Source organism: Cyprinus carpio, chromosome A25, assembly GCF_018340385.1.
Source record: "Cyprinus carpio isolate SPL01 chromosome A25, ASM1834038v1, whole genome shotgun sequence".
Classification (NCBI taxonomy): Eukaryota; Metazoa; Chordata; class Actinopteri; order Cypriniformes; family Cyprinidae; genus Cyprinus; species Cyprinus carpio.
The window spans coordinates 20958790-20973157 of NC_056596.1; the positions used below are offsets into that span (position 1 = coordinate 20958790).

At 35.5% G+C, this 14368-nt stretch overlaps 2 protein-coding genes and 1 pseudogene across 3 annotated transcripts; 2 read left to right on the top strand and 1 right to left on the bottom strand.

Moving 5' to 3' along the window:
• Positions 1-536: 536 nt before the first annotated feature.
• LOC109112014 lies at positions 537-4142 on the bottom strand (annotated as a pseudogene).
• A 376-nt stretch (positions 4143-4518) lies between these two features.
• Positions 4519-5750, top strand: LOC122135734 (protein brawnin-like). Of its 2 annotated transcripts, none has more exons than XM_042715962.1 (3): positions 4519-4650; positions 5123-5259; positions 5548-5750. In XM_042715962.1, exons 2-3 carry the CDS (start codon positions 5152-5154, stop codon positions 5641-5643), a joined length of 204 nt encoding a protein of 67 aa, XP_042571896.1. In that variant the 5' UTR covers positions 4519-4650; positions 5123-5151; the 3' UTR covers positions 5644-5750. The 2 variants fall into 2 exon arrangements, with proteins under 2 accessions (XP_042571896.1, XP_042571895.1); XM_042715961.1 differs by having other exon boundaries at positions 4529-4650; positions 5135-5259.
• A 249-nt stretch (positions 5751-5999) lies between these two features.
• Positions 6000-13605, top strand: nt5dc3 (5'-nucleotidase domain containing 3). The gene is given in 17 exon segments (XM_042715865.1): positions 6000-6364; positions 7288-7472; positions 7642-7657; positions 7660-7715; positions 7795-7850; positions 7952-8042; positions 8256-8393; positions 8949-9009; positions 9821-9923; positions 10077-10178; positions 10378-10459; positions 10552-10566; positions 10568-10621; positions 10624-10647; positions 10955-11095; positions 11695-11759; positions 12938-13605. Coding segments are annotated over 17 exon segments (1740 nt in total). The 5' UTR covers positions 6000-6081; the 3' UTR covers positions 13206-13605.
• Positions 13606-14368: the final 763 nt, after the last annotated feature.

Sequence of the window (14368 nt, forward strand, 5' to 3'; positions counted from 1 at the left end):
AAACTAAAAACGTATTTCAGGCTATTAGTTTTATCTTAATTTCAGTATGGTGATGAAAAATGCACCCCTGTAAGTTAATAGTATGACCTTCGTCGCCGGTGACGTTTAAACTCTTCAAAGCGTGCTTTCTATTGGCTGCGCTTCAATAAATAAAAATGCCTGTTTCCCGTTTAGCAAATGTCAAAATAAAGCTCTTAAGTATGAAGTTTTGCTGTGGCCACTTGCACCTGGTATTTCTGTAAATTAACACAAAACATTCTTCTTTTTTGATTTCTCAACAACGGAGATTATCACGGCTTTTATTTCAGACATATCAGAAAGTTTTGAGTAGTTCCAAGGCTGCAAGTAAGTAAGTTCTTAGCCTTTACTCCAAAAAATCTCCTTGCTAAATATTTCATACCGTTCCATTAGTAATACACATACATACATACAAAAAATAAAATACAGCTTACAAAATGACATACATAGTACATAATTGTACAGCAAAAATGAAGCTGGATTATTATGATGTAACAAAACGGGTATAAATAAATAACACCAAACAGTTATATGCACACTGATTGCAAAATAACAAAACACAATTCTAAAAAGTCTAAAAACAGCATTCAAAATGAGGTAAATTGAGTGATCTGTGTTCAATAAGCACCATAAGGTGGGGCTGAGCATGCCATCTGCAATACTACTATAAATCCATGCACTAAGGACATGCACTGTGATAAACCTCGGCTCTGCCAGAGTCCAGCTGTGGTGTGCATTAGGAATTTGTTGCACTGAAATACTCATATAAAATGTGAATGTCAAATAATCCCCACAATCACAAAATAACTTCAGCAAATGTGAAACTATTTAAACAAAAACAGCATTTATTTGAAATAGAAATCTAACATTATACATGTCTTTACTGTCACTTTAAAATCAAATGAATGCATACTTCCTGAATAAAAGGATTCATTTATTTAAGAAGAATACATCTTACTAACCCCAAACCTTTGAACGGTAGTGTATGACTGAAGTTTCCTTAAAAGGATAAAAACAGAGGCACAAGATTTCTCAATCTGAAAGTCTCATGTTTCATGTTCAGTCAAGTTAACAAATCTTCTTTACACACACACACACACACTGAAATCACATACATGAAATAATCCGGGTAACAACTCAGAATCAATCACGCAAATTAAAACAATTTAAAAAAATTGAGTTGGTGCTTCTCAGTACAAACATTGTAGACAACAGTCTTTGTGTGATAACTACTTTTCTCAGGCTGTTCAGTTGTTGTTGCTACATCAGATGTCTGGAATCTGGTCTGCAAACAGCTGCATTGTCCACCAGTTGTCCGATACCTGGTCTAGAATTTTTTGAACATTATTATAAACACCTGACACATAAAACTGTAAACTGTTCATATTCTTTCTGTACACAATATTCATATACCCATATTTGTAGGAGGATGGACCCCAAATTGGTCCTGTGGTTCTGTTTGTGATCCATGGGCACAGGTCTCCTCATACCCAGGGTCTTGCTGCTCTTCTTTAATTGCCAATTGTTTGGCATCCTCTAGAATAAACAATGATAAAGTACATTGGTTAACAACATATATTTTCTAACAACACAAAAACTGTCTTTAATTGTGAATCTCTGCACCTCTGGCCAGAGTCAGATCAAATGTGTAGTTTGTCTCTTGGACCTCTTGAGTCCTCACCACTCCCTTCATTTGATCCCTGAGTTCTTTTAACTTGAGGAAGAAGTGCACTTTGTCCTGAGCTCGAGGATAGTAAGCACAGCGTGGGCTTGATGATGGCATCAGATAGCAAACCTGAACAACAGAAGCTCATATCTAATCAATATGCAACTATAAACAGAAGCGTTAAACTATCAACAAAGAAACTCGTACCGTCTCCGTTTCTGGCACTTTGTAAGGCTGCAATCCGAACTCTAAGTTCTTAGCCTTTACTCCAAAAATCTCCTTGCAAAATATTTCATATATACCTGAAATATCAAACGGGATTAACTTACATCATAAATAAGTGTTTAGACTTAAATCGATAGCAAATCAATGACTTACATTTTCCATTGAACACAGCGATTAAAGGTCTGTACTTCTGGAGCTTTTCCAAAAGCTGGTGGCCACCTTCACGGATCTCTTTGCTGCAAACCAACACTCACAATATTCAAATGTATTCACATCAAGCATCTTCTTGGAACTAAACATCAAATAAGGACATGAAGCGGATTTTTAAGGTGCGGTCACATTAGCGAAATGTTTGCAAATGTCCATTGTTTCAAACTTTCCAAAAAGGTCCACTATCAGTTGTGTATAAAAAAAAATGAAGCTTTGTTCACACAGAAAATCACTTTCAAACTAAGCAGCTTGAACCTGTTATGCCCTCGCACGAATGACTGAATTTCATCTGCAAAACTTGCTGCAAATATAACCCACACCTTTTACAGGGATAATGTTAATGTTAAGCTCTTACTTTGACAGGTCTTTACTCCCAGGTGTAGTCCTCTCCACCATATTTGTGAAACCAATGCCATACCGTTCAGGTAGTGTCTGATCGTGCAGGTGGTTGAGCTGTTCATCAGTCAGCCCCGAAAGAAATAAGCACTTCCCTATGAGACATTCAACAAACAATAAGACAAACAGAAATATAGAAATATTCTTCACAAAAAAGAAACCAGCTGATTAATACATACAAAAATGGTTTCCTGGATTTGGATAATGCCTTCCCTTATAGGCCGACAACAGTCCAGGATTGATACCGATCTGTAAAATTAACAATGAGTTTATACAAACAAACAGATGAAAATAAATATATACACATTTGCATAAAATGTCACACAATAAACATATATAATAAATATTAATGATATCATATTTTTTAATTTTACATTCATGTTTATTAATATATATAAATAAAAAAATACATCAAACTTGCTGACTATACAAAACAGAAGCTTACAATCAGCATGTCCAGATTGTGTGTGATGATGTCTGGTAGTTTTCTAGCCATGACTTCCTCCACTGACATCCCGTTGAACCGATCTAACATCCTCTTCGCTTTCTTGGCAGACTCTTCAGCTTCTGTCTTTTCCTTTCCTTCACCTTTTAGAGGCCTTCCCCTTTTCTTTCCTTTTGCTGGAGTCAGTGGAAGAGCTGCAAACCAGATGTTTAATAAGTTGCAGAAACGTCTCAGTTAGACGCAGTGTAAGGATGGAAAAGGATGTACCTGGTGGTTGGGCAGAGAGTTGCTGAGGCCTGTTGAGGTTGTTCCAGATATGGATCTTGATGCACTGCTAAATCAGTCATGATTTTGTCCTCCACAGGTCTCTCGGCATATTGGGCCGCATTAAGCATCTGTTGGTGCTGCGGCACCTGCTCTGCCTGGTACTGCTGAGCATTTGTTTGGGTACCTGAGAAAACAAAATTACAAAGACACTGCACTTACTTCAAAAGCTGTGGTAATAATCTGATCTCCTTGTCATCGTTCACACATTTAACATACACCTTCATATACTATTTTGACAGCATCTGCTGCAATCACAGCATCTCATTTATTTAAAACATTTGAGAAAGCAACTCTTTGGGGATCTTTTCGGGCTGGGCAAACTCACCAGTACTGAAGATAATCCATAGGGGCCGTCAGAGATGAATACTGCCTTTCTTCCATCTTAATAGGTGGTCTTACTTTAATAGATTAATATTAATGTTTATGTTACTGATATGCCAGCTGGTAAACCACACCTCCCTTTGTTTAATCTCTTCTTTTACATCTGTCCTGTTATGCTTATCTTAACTGAACGTCACAGGATAATATGACATACTAATTTTATCTAAAAAACATACACATTTCAAAAACTATTCAACACTATAGTATGCAGCTCATTACATTCTCTAAGAGCTGTTTGTGGACCACTGACCGAATAAAAGCCCACTCGATCACTCGTTTCGTCACATATTTCTCTGCATTAGGATTATGAATCTTACCTGCCATATATATTCTTCAGACCTTTTCTGACACATACCAGTATTTAGTGCAGAAAAGTATGAGCTAAATGATGCTACACACGACGAATGAAGCCGGTGTAGGTAAAAATGTCAACAAAGGTAATGCCTAAGTTCAAAATAAAAGTCCCTAATTTAATGCATGATGGAAGGATACAGTAACATAGTTTTTGGATTTAACGCTTTCCATTTGATCTATTTATTACAGACAACTAGTAAAAAAAACTAACACGTTAAAACATTAAAACGAGCTACCATTTGTGCCGAATCTGAATCCATCCTTCGATACTTTTAAATGATAGTTTTTCTAATGGCTGATTTCACATTGTTGGACTCAACCATTATTACAAAAGGAACGTCGGGTTTTTCTCTTCATACATTTATTTAAAACACATGTTATGGTGTGCATTACCAGATTTCAATTAAATTTTAATAACGTTTGAGTTTTATCGGTTTCATTTCTTTCGATTAATTGCTTAGTGAAATTAGGGCAAACCATTCATTGCTGTGGTCCCTATAATAAAAGTGATTTACAGAGTTCCAAAGCGAACATGTGAGACATAGAACCTTTAGTAACAATAACCTTTATTACTGCTGAATGTCGTGCAACAAAACCTGCAACGTTCTTTTGATTATAACATAACAAGGTTAGTATATGCCTCTCCAGATTTGATCCTGCTTGATGTGGGAATTATAATACTGTTTTTATGTCATTTACTGCTACGTTTAAGATAGCTAGCAGTGATAACAAAAAATATTAAACTGACTGATAAAATACTAATCTATGTCACATGAAATGCTTAAGTGTTTATTATTATTATTATTATTTTAGTTGCCTTTAAATAAGATTTGATTGACCTATATGAAACTGTGTATTTAAACTGGCTGTATTGATTTAAACATGAAATAATGATTTTTGCTATTGTTGTCATTTTTATATAATTGTATAAATAATCTAATAATATTTGTTGTTCTCATTTAAAATAGTCATTAAATGATTTAATTGTTGGTAACATTAGCCAACATTTCCTTTCTATTTAAATATTAACATAGCAGTTAGAAGGGCAATTATAACTTTTTTCTTTCTTTAGGTCAAAATGAATTTAATTTAATTGACAGAACATTTTTCAGCCAGCTGGGTTTTAAGGATGCCAGCAGGTGTATCGTGGCCAAGATATCTAAGGATGTTTGCAGCCAGTGTGTTGTCGATGTTTGCTGGAGCACAGTTTGTGCATCAGTATTACCGTCCTGATTTAGTAAGTTTCCAAATCAGATTTTGTGCTTTTTTTCCCATTTGTTTTTGTGTTTTGTGTTGGTGCAACCTACCTATTTATCTGTAAATGTGAATTGCAATTTTCAACCCATTTTATTTCTGCAGTTTTATTTTTTTAATTTATTGATAGATCCATTGAATTACATGCACCAATGAATTGTTCTTAATAAGTCCAGAAATGTGCATTTTGAAAGCAAATTGGGTACATTTACAGTCTTGTTGACTGTAAACATTAAATACAGTATAAAAAATTTTTTTTCTTACATTATAGACCATTCCAGACGTCCCACCAAAGCCTGGAGAACTGCAAACAGAACTTCTTGGCTTGAAAGAAGGACAGACAGACTCAGTGTCTCCGAAACAATGACCCGTTGATTAGTTTTTCTTAACTAATGTGCAAAGCCTAACTGATGATACAAAATGTATTTTATTCTGTGAATAAAGCTTTTTATACCAACATGTAATGTGTCTTCATTTGTCATCTAAAATACTTTGTAACTCATCACTCTGTAGCAGTTATTTATTTGTACATTTTCAGTTTTTGCTTATTATAGCTTTATCCAGAGTTCCTCTAACCAGATCTTTTATTACATAATTCAGGGGGAAAAACTAAATTAGATAATTATTAAAAGATATAACTGTTCTCTGGGGTTTTCATCTCTAAAATTTATTTTTAATAGTTGCTATTTTTGTTACTCGGGACTTTTGTTATGAAAATGCCTGTCAATGTGCAACCGGAAGTAAGCATGTGTATATTTGAACGCACTCCTCTGTCAAACAGAAGGCAGCTCTGGTGAAGGGAAATATGCCGACCTTGTCCTTGCCAGTTTCAAACCTGCTCAGAAATAAGGAGAGTTTTAAGAGACTGATCGCGCACTTTAAGTATTCGCACACTAGAAGCGGAATATGGACGGTCAACGCAAGCATGCCGTGGATCTCGAGCTCCCGGGGACCGAAATCTGCTCTCGTGTCCCGGAGACAGGTTCCTGTGGGACAGTTGACAGCAGGGAACATGAGCACCAGCTCCAGGGAGGACAAAACCAGCTGGCTCTGGTCTGTTTACAATGAAACCAAACAGCAAACGCAAGGTTAGTTTAGATTCATGTTACAGAAATTCCTCTCAAGACGCTGGTCATCTGTCAAAGGGCAAGAAGGCATTTGGATGTTGTATATTGACCATCCATGAATACTTTTTTCTATTTTTCTTCTCCTAGTATTAACCTACATTTTGCTGTATTATATTATATAGGCTGTACGATTTTAGTTATTTATAAAGTTATATGCTGGTTACTCTATTATTGGACATTATGCTGTAGTATGAATGTAATACATTTATGTACTTGAGAACCATTTCTTTTTTTTATAATACGTTTTTATTCACATCTAAGATTGTTTGTAATACATTTGTGTACCTGCATAATAATATAAAATTTTATAAAGAGAGAGCTGCTCGGACTATAAAATTAAGTCATTAGTACCAATGTTATTATTATATTAACATACTATACTAGTAACATAACATACTTGTATTTATCAGTAAATTTAAAATTATCTTTTTTTTATTTAAAAAATGTATTTTAAGTTTTAGCAATGTTATGTGATCTTAAGTCATTTTAGTAATGTTTTATGATTATCATTATATCTAAATGTCTATGTAGCTTGAATACATTTTTATTTCAGTTTCAGATTTTTAGAACGTTAAACGCCAAGGAAGCTTTTTAATTTTACATTTTCATCTAATATTTGTATTTTATTTTGTTTCGGCTTTTTTTCTATTTTTTTTTTTTTTATTAATTTAATTAATACAAATATTTTAAGTAGTAACCATGCAGGAATATTCGTTCACATACAAAGATTTACTTTTCATAATTAATGTCACACTATAGATTTATCAGTAATCATTTTAGTTCCTTTTTGAATTATTATATTTATTATAACTTAGCGAATATAATAAAAATATGAACTTAAAGGGTCAATTATTTATTAACACATAAATGTTTTTGCCCCACAGATTTAATTCCTGTCATATCAAACAACTTTGTGAACCCAGACACCATCTTTGCTAATAATCAGATGAGTCTGCAGGACATTGAGATCTATGGCTTTGACTATGATTACACACTGGCGTTCTACTCCAGGCACCTTCACACACTCATATTCAACATCGCCCGAGACATCCTCATCGATGAGCACAGGGTGAGTGACCCAAGACCTCATTTATGTATATAATAATATTGCTACATTTTGTAAGAATGATGAAATCCATCAAAAGTGGCACAGAAATTACACCCTTAAAAGCAGGATATTTTTAGTTTCAGCAACTGAATGTTTTCTGAATATTTGTCTCTTTCTGTCCACATAACAGTATCCAGAGGGACTGAGGAATATGATTATATGCCGAATTTTGTGATTCGTGGTCTGCACTATGATGTACAGAAGGTAGGAGTCCAGTCCTGATCTACTGTAGATGCATTGTTCATGGGTTTTTGCTAACCTGTCAATCTCTTCTGCTTACTAGGCCTTACTGATGAAGATTGATGCCTTTCATTATATCCAGCTGGGTACAGTGTACAGGTAGAGTGCAACAAACAATCTACAATAATGTTTTTACTATTTTATGCATTATTATTCATATCAGGATAGGTTCTCTTATTGTCATTTGAATGTTTCTATAGGGGTCTTAATCCTGTGCCAGAAAAGGAGGTCATTGCGATGTACGAGGGCTCCCATGTACCCCTCGAGATCATGAGTGACTTCTATGGCAAGGTCTGTAAGCTTGAAGCAAAAGCCCCCTTTCAACTCGATCGAGCAGCTTTCTGTTGGTCAGTGGAGTGAAATCACATGACCAACTTGAATGCATTACGAAATTTGCATTACGAAATCTTCTGCCTTAATGTGAAATTCACAATTGCATGCATTCCTATTGAAATGAAACTGCTGAACACCTTTTAAAACCGCTTTTTCATTCTGTCTGTATAGAGCTCTCAAGGTCACACCATGAAGCAGTTCATGGATATCTTCTCCCTGCCAGAAATGACGCTGCTGTCATGCGTTAATGACTACTTCATGAAGCACAACATCGACTATGAGCCTGTTCATCTTTATAAAGACGTCAAGGTACAGTTATTCCTCCAAGCGTGTTATGTATCAGAGCAGAACTTACCTTATGTTTCAAAAATCAAGATTTCCTTCCCCAATATCAGTTTCTATGGAAACCGAGTGCTGTTGTATTTAGGGTACCACAGATGTCAGAAAGCACAGGATCTCTTGAGCTCCCATTTTGGATAAATATGGCTCCTAAAGGTGCTATTTAAGTTCGTAGTGAGCAGCATGGAAAGGAACAGTCTAATTTTAGAGGAACTGTTTGGATGCGCCATCTGTGCTATGTGCCTGGAGAGAAGCATTGTTACAGATGGCCAAATTGCTTTTATTGGGTCTGAAGATCAGTGTAATTACTAAAAGACACACACCATTGCTCTTACATTTAGTCCTGCCCATAACGATGAATTAACAAGTCTCAAAGGATATGTGACTGAGCCCAGATGAAATGACAGAGAGTTTTCGCAGGAGGTGTCTGGTAGTGCGTCAGGGCTTTGTGTGTTGTTTTAGTGCAGAACTTTGATGTTACACTGGCTTTGATATTCTGCATCTGGTCTGTTTCTCTATTCCCAGGAGGCCATAGGAGATGTCCATGTCAGAGGGATTATGTATCGAGCGGTAGAGGCTGATATCGGTAATATTCAGAGTTCTTACATGGACCTGCATGCAGCAGACCTCATTAAAGCTTGAGAGATCTGAACAAATTTGAGCAAATCAAAGTTATACTCAAATCATAGTCATGGGAATTGTATAATAATGATAATAATATGTGTTGTAAAGTACTGTGTAAAATTTAATAATATATTAATATGCAGAAATTAAATATAAGTATAATAATAATAGTATACTGTAATACACAATATAAAGCATAATAATATATAGGAATTCAATAATCAAGTAAGATTATTTATATTTTAATTGCATTATATTGAATCTATTTTATTATTGAATCTATTTTATTATTTATAATCTATTTATATAATAATAAATTGTTTAATAATAATCATAATAATAATAAATGTTGTTATTATTATGATTAATAAATAATAATTATGAAATCAAACATACCTTTTAAAATGTAATAATATATTGATTCGCAGTAATAATAATAATAATAATAATAATAATTTATACTTATAATAATTGCATTTATGCTTAATCTATTTTATAATTCATAATAATTATGATTGTTATATTATAAATATAATAAATTGTATTAATAATAAATATGTACTGTAATATGTAGTATAAAATGTAATGTATTTATGTACATTAATGAAATATAATAATATTTATATTTAATCTATTTTATGATTAACAGCAACAATTATTATTATTATTCCTGTTATTTTTGTAGTATTTAATATGATGTATGTATGTATGTGTACCTCTCACTCCCCCTCTTTTGTAATTATCAGTTCAAATCACACCTTTCCTTTCTGCAGAGAAGTACATCTGTTACGGTGAACAGACGCATGCTGTTTTACGGAAGCTGTCTAAGAACGGGAAGAAGATGTTTTTGATTACAAACAGCCCTTTTGATTTTGTGTAAGTGCAAACAAGATATTAAATTGATAGTGAAAATAAAACATCAATGGACATAAAAAAAAATGCACACACCTTACTAAGAATTTATACAAATCCATTCTGACTAACTGCTCGTATGAAATGCTCTTTTCAAATAAAATGTCTTTATTGTAGAGATCGAGGCATGAACTACATAGTTGGTAAAGACTGGCGGGACCTGTTTGATGTTGTCATAGTGCAGGCTGACAAGCCAGGCTTTTTCAATGACAGGAGGAAGTAAGTTCCAAAAACCCAGAGAAAGCTGGCAGCGCTGAATCACTCCTAAATCAATGTCATTCTGACATAATTACAGCCTCCCTAACAGATTCCTTTATTTAAATCAATGCGAATGACCTTTGAGAAGGTATTTAAGCATGTCAACCTTTCTTGAATCCAGATAGTATGAGTATGTTGTGTGTTTTTCTGGTTTCTAAAGACCATTCAGACGAGTTACTGATAAAGGCGTGTTGCTATGGGACAGAATTCACCACCTTGAGAAAGGGCAGATCTATAAACAGGTAATATTTAATTCCCTGGTGTTCAGCTGCGAACTGTTTCTGTTCAGTAAAGAAGCAGGAATCTGATCGGTTCCACTTTCATCTGTTGCCAGGGAAACCTGTATGAGTTTTTTGCGGCTTACAGGCTGGAGGGGCTCAAAGGTTTTGTACTTTGGAGATCACCGTCTGCTATTTACAGCGATCTTGCCGTAAGGATCATATTCTGTTTGTTGTTTCTACATGTATACAAACATACTGCTTTTTGATTTGATAATAAGATACACTGATAAAATAATAAATTTTTAATCACATGTGTTATAAATTATTTTTCTTTTATTTCTAATCAAAAGTTTTTTCTACTTTATTTGTCGTTTTGGATTCTAGGATATGCAGGGTATTGGCAATAGTTCTGTAAACATGTCTCAACATGCCCTGTACTGATACCAAAGGCAATACTTTGACTTTTTTGACTATGCAAAGTGTGATGTAATGAAAGTGATGTCATGATGTATGTAGGACCTGACCCTGAAACACGGCTGGAGAACGGGGGCTATCATTCCTGAGCTGCGTAAAGAGATCAAAATCATGAATACTGAGGAGTACGTCCACACCATGACCTGGCTGCAGGCCCTGACCGCACTGCTGGAACAAATGCAGGTCAGACCACCGGGGGCGCTCTAAATCACATAACACCACCACAACCCAGTTTACTTTGCAATCTGATGTGCTTCAGAGTGAAACTTGAACAAAGACTATAGAATACCCAAGACATGTCACTCGTATAGTGTTGAATAGGGGAAAAATGCAATGCTCAATCGCAGGAAGCTCCGCCTTCTGAATGAAGGAGCCAATCACTAATCGGTAAAGTCAGCGTGTCACTGCAGCTGCCGTTAGAAGTCTGGGTTGCTATAGAAACAGTCAGCGTTTTGAGACATATACTCAGGGGCACTGTCTGAATAATAAGCTTTTTATAAACGCTATTTGTATAAAAGAAACAGCATTTATGGGGACACAGTTGTTGTCAGATTTCTTTGGTGATTTCAAATATGAAATTTAATCGTAAGCTTAGTGAACCGTTTTGGAGAACTTGACGTTTACCCATTCAAAGAGATACGAGTTGCACTTGGATGCCCGAGAGGCGTTTCAAAGATAGCCGCCGAGTCACATGACTTGTCTTAAAGGGACTTTGACATGAACCAATGATTTTGGACTAGTTTTGGGCTAGTTATGAAGCTGTATTTGTCTTTATGTTGCAGGTGCACCAGGACCCTGCGTCACAAACAGTCATTCAGCAGTGGATCAATGAAAGGGAGGAGATGAGGTAAGTATCCTTAATATTTTTCTATTAAGATTACTTATCTATATTTTTAATCTTTATATTTTTAGTCTACAAACAAACCAGTGTTATTTTAATATAATTGAGATACTATTCGTTTTTATTCATTTTTCTTTCAGTTTTAGCTTTAGTTATTTTAGTATGTCAAGTTTGGTATATCAAAAAAATAAAACAAGTTAATCAAATAAATTTAGATTTTTAAAAATAACTTATTTTATTTCAGTTCAAATTTAAAAAGTATTAAAATAATGGAAATATTTTTATATGGTATTAGTTTTAGTTAAACTACAATAATCCTGACAGACAAACATTCATTCATGGGTTCATTATAGAGGAACATGGCATTTAAAAATCATTCAAAAAAAAAATTATTCTAACCACTGTATACTGTAGACTATATTGATGGCATAGAGAAAATGTTATACTATAGATAAACTTAGGCTATTCCTGCATTTAATTTGTATTTTATGTCAAATGTTTCTTGAAATGGCCAAAAACTCGGATGTAATGGTAAATGAACTGTCCAACCAACCCTTAAACAAGAACAGCGAGTTCAGAATGTCACGATCTGCTTGTTTTAAATCAGCGGTGAGGGGAAAGTTTTGTGTTCTAGAGGTGTACGGTCGACCGGCTATAAATCAAAACACTGGTTTGTAGTTTTATTTTGGCTGATCTCTATTCCAGAATTGTACATAAACTGTGTTGCAATCTTTTCCCAAAATGTAATTTACGTGGAAGTTTTATGAAGTCTGTAAAGAGGAGAAAATACTGTACCAGGCAGATCAAGTCACTGTTCACGATGCTTGAAATATAGGAAGACAAATATGAAGGGGTTAATATGAATGTATCTCTGAGAGGAACTGCATGTCGTCAGAAACCGTTGCATAAGTGCCACCTACTGTCAGAGAATAAATTTGCATTTTCATTCAGTTTGTCTGCTGTTTTGTCTTATGTAGCATAATTTTACAAAACTAAAGTCAGACCATTCTGTTATTGCTTTAAATAGTGAAATTATACAATCTCAAATCAAAACCAGCTGCTGTCTGTTCGAAATTAATAAAAAATTAATTTCCTGTTATACTGAACTCGTATCGGTAACCCGTTACACCCCGATCCAAAAAGTGTAACTATATCCAATTCTTAAAAACAAATTGTTTTAACAGGTTACGGACCAAAGACATCTTCAACGCCCAGTTCGGAGGTCTTTTCCGCACATACCACAACCCGACCTACTTCTCGCGCCGTCTTTCCCGCTTCGCCGACATCTACATGGCATCCCTCAGCTGTCTGCTGAACTACGACCTCCAGCACACCTTCTACCCCAGACGCACACCCCTGCAGCACGAGTCTCCTATCTGGCCCGAGCAGACCAGCACCGGAGCCATGAACATCCCCTTCCAGAGTCACAGGACAACCACCGGATCCGAATAGAGAGACTGTACAAGACACATGCTGTAAAATGTACGTACCACAGAGCAGCTGCAGTTACATGTTCCATCACTTTAATCAGATCCGGCTCTAGTTTTAAAGACACATGTGGGTGAGTCACTTCATATAACTTGAATTGTAGATCTGTGCTGTGGTACATGCAAACTGTGGATACCTTCTTTTGATACCATGTAAAACACTCTACATCAGGGGTCGGCAACATACGGCACGCGTGCCAACAGTGGCACACAGAGGGATAATCACTGGCATGCGAGCGATAGGGAAAACTGCATACTGACGTACATTTTGAGGTAATAACTTCTCATAGTCACACAGCCTGATAGGAGCTATAAATACTATTAAAGTATGAGAATTAAGTCGCGTTGGCAGCGCTGACAACAAGTTTATGATCTTCTGATTTCATTTATTTATTTACTTTTACTTGGCAAGGGCACATTAAAGGTATACTCCACCCCAAAATGAAAATCAATCAAAGCAGCTCATAAAACCGATACCACACCCCAAAAAAAAAAATTGTCATTAATCACTACCCCTCATGTCGTTCCAAAACCCGTAAAAAGCTCCATTTGTCTTCAGAACACAATTTAAGATATTTTGGATGAAAACCAGGAGGCCTGTGATTGTCCCATAGCCTGCAATGTAAATAAAAGGTATGAAAGTCGTCGTCAGAATACTCCATCTGCCATCAGACGTGCAGTCTGGGTTATATGAAGCAACGGGAACACTTTTTGTAAGCGAAGAAAACTAAAATAATGACTTTATTCAGTAATTCCTTTGTCAACAGTCTCCTCTGTGTCTCTCCATATCACCGTATGCTGCATATGCTCTTCTGTATCATCCGCGCCACAAGGATGTGATGTATTATTCCAAATCAAAGCTAAATACACGTAGAAACAGCGCATCCTTGTGGCGTGGATTATTTACTGTATTATGATCAACCAGGTTGCCGAACAAAAATAATGACTTTATTCAACAATTCCTTTGTTAACAGTCTCCTCTGTGTCTCTCCATATGACCATATGCTGCATATGTTCTTCTGTATCATCTGTGCCACAGGGATGTGCTGTTTCTACGTGTATTTAGCTTTGATTTGGAAGAAAACAGCGCATCCTTGTGGCGCAGATGAGCATACGGTGATATGGAGA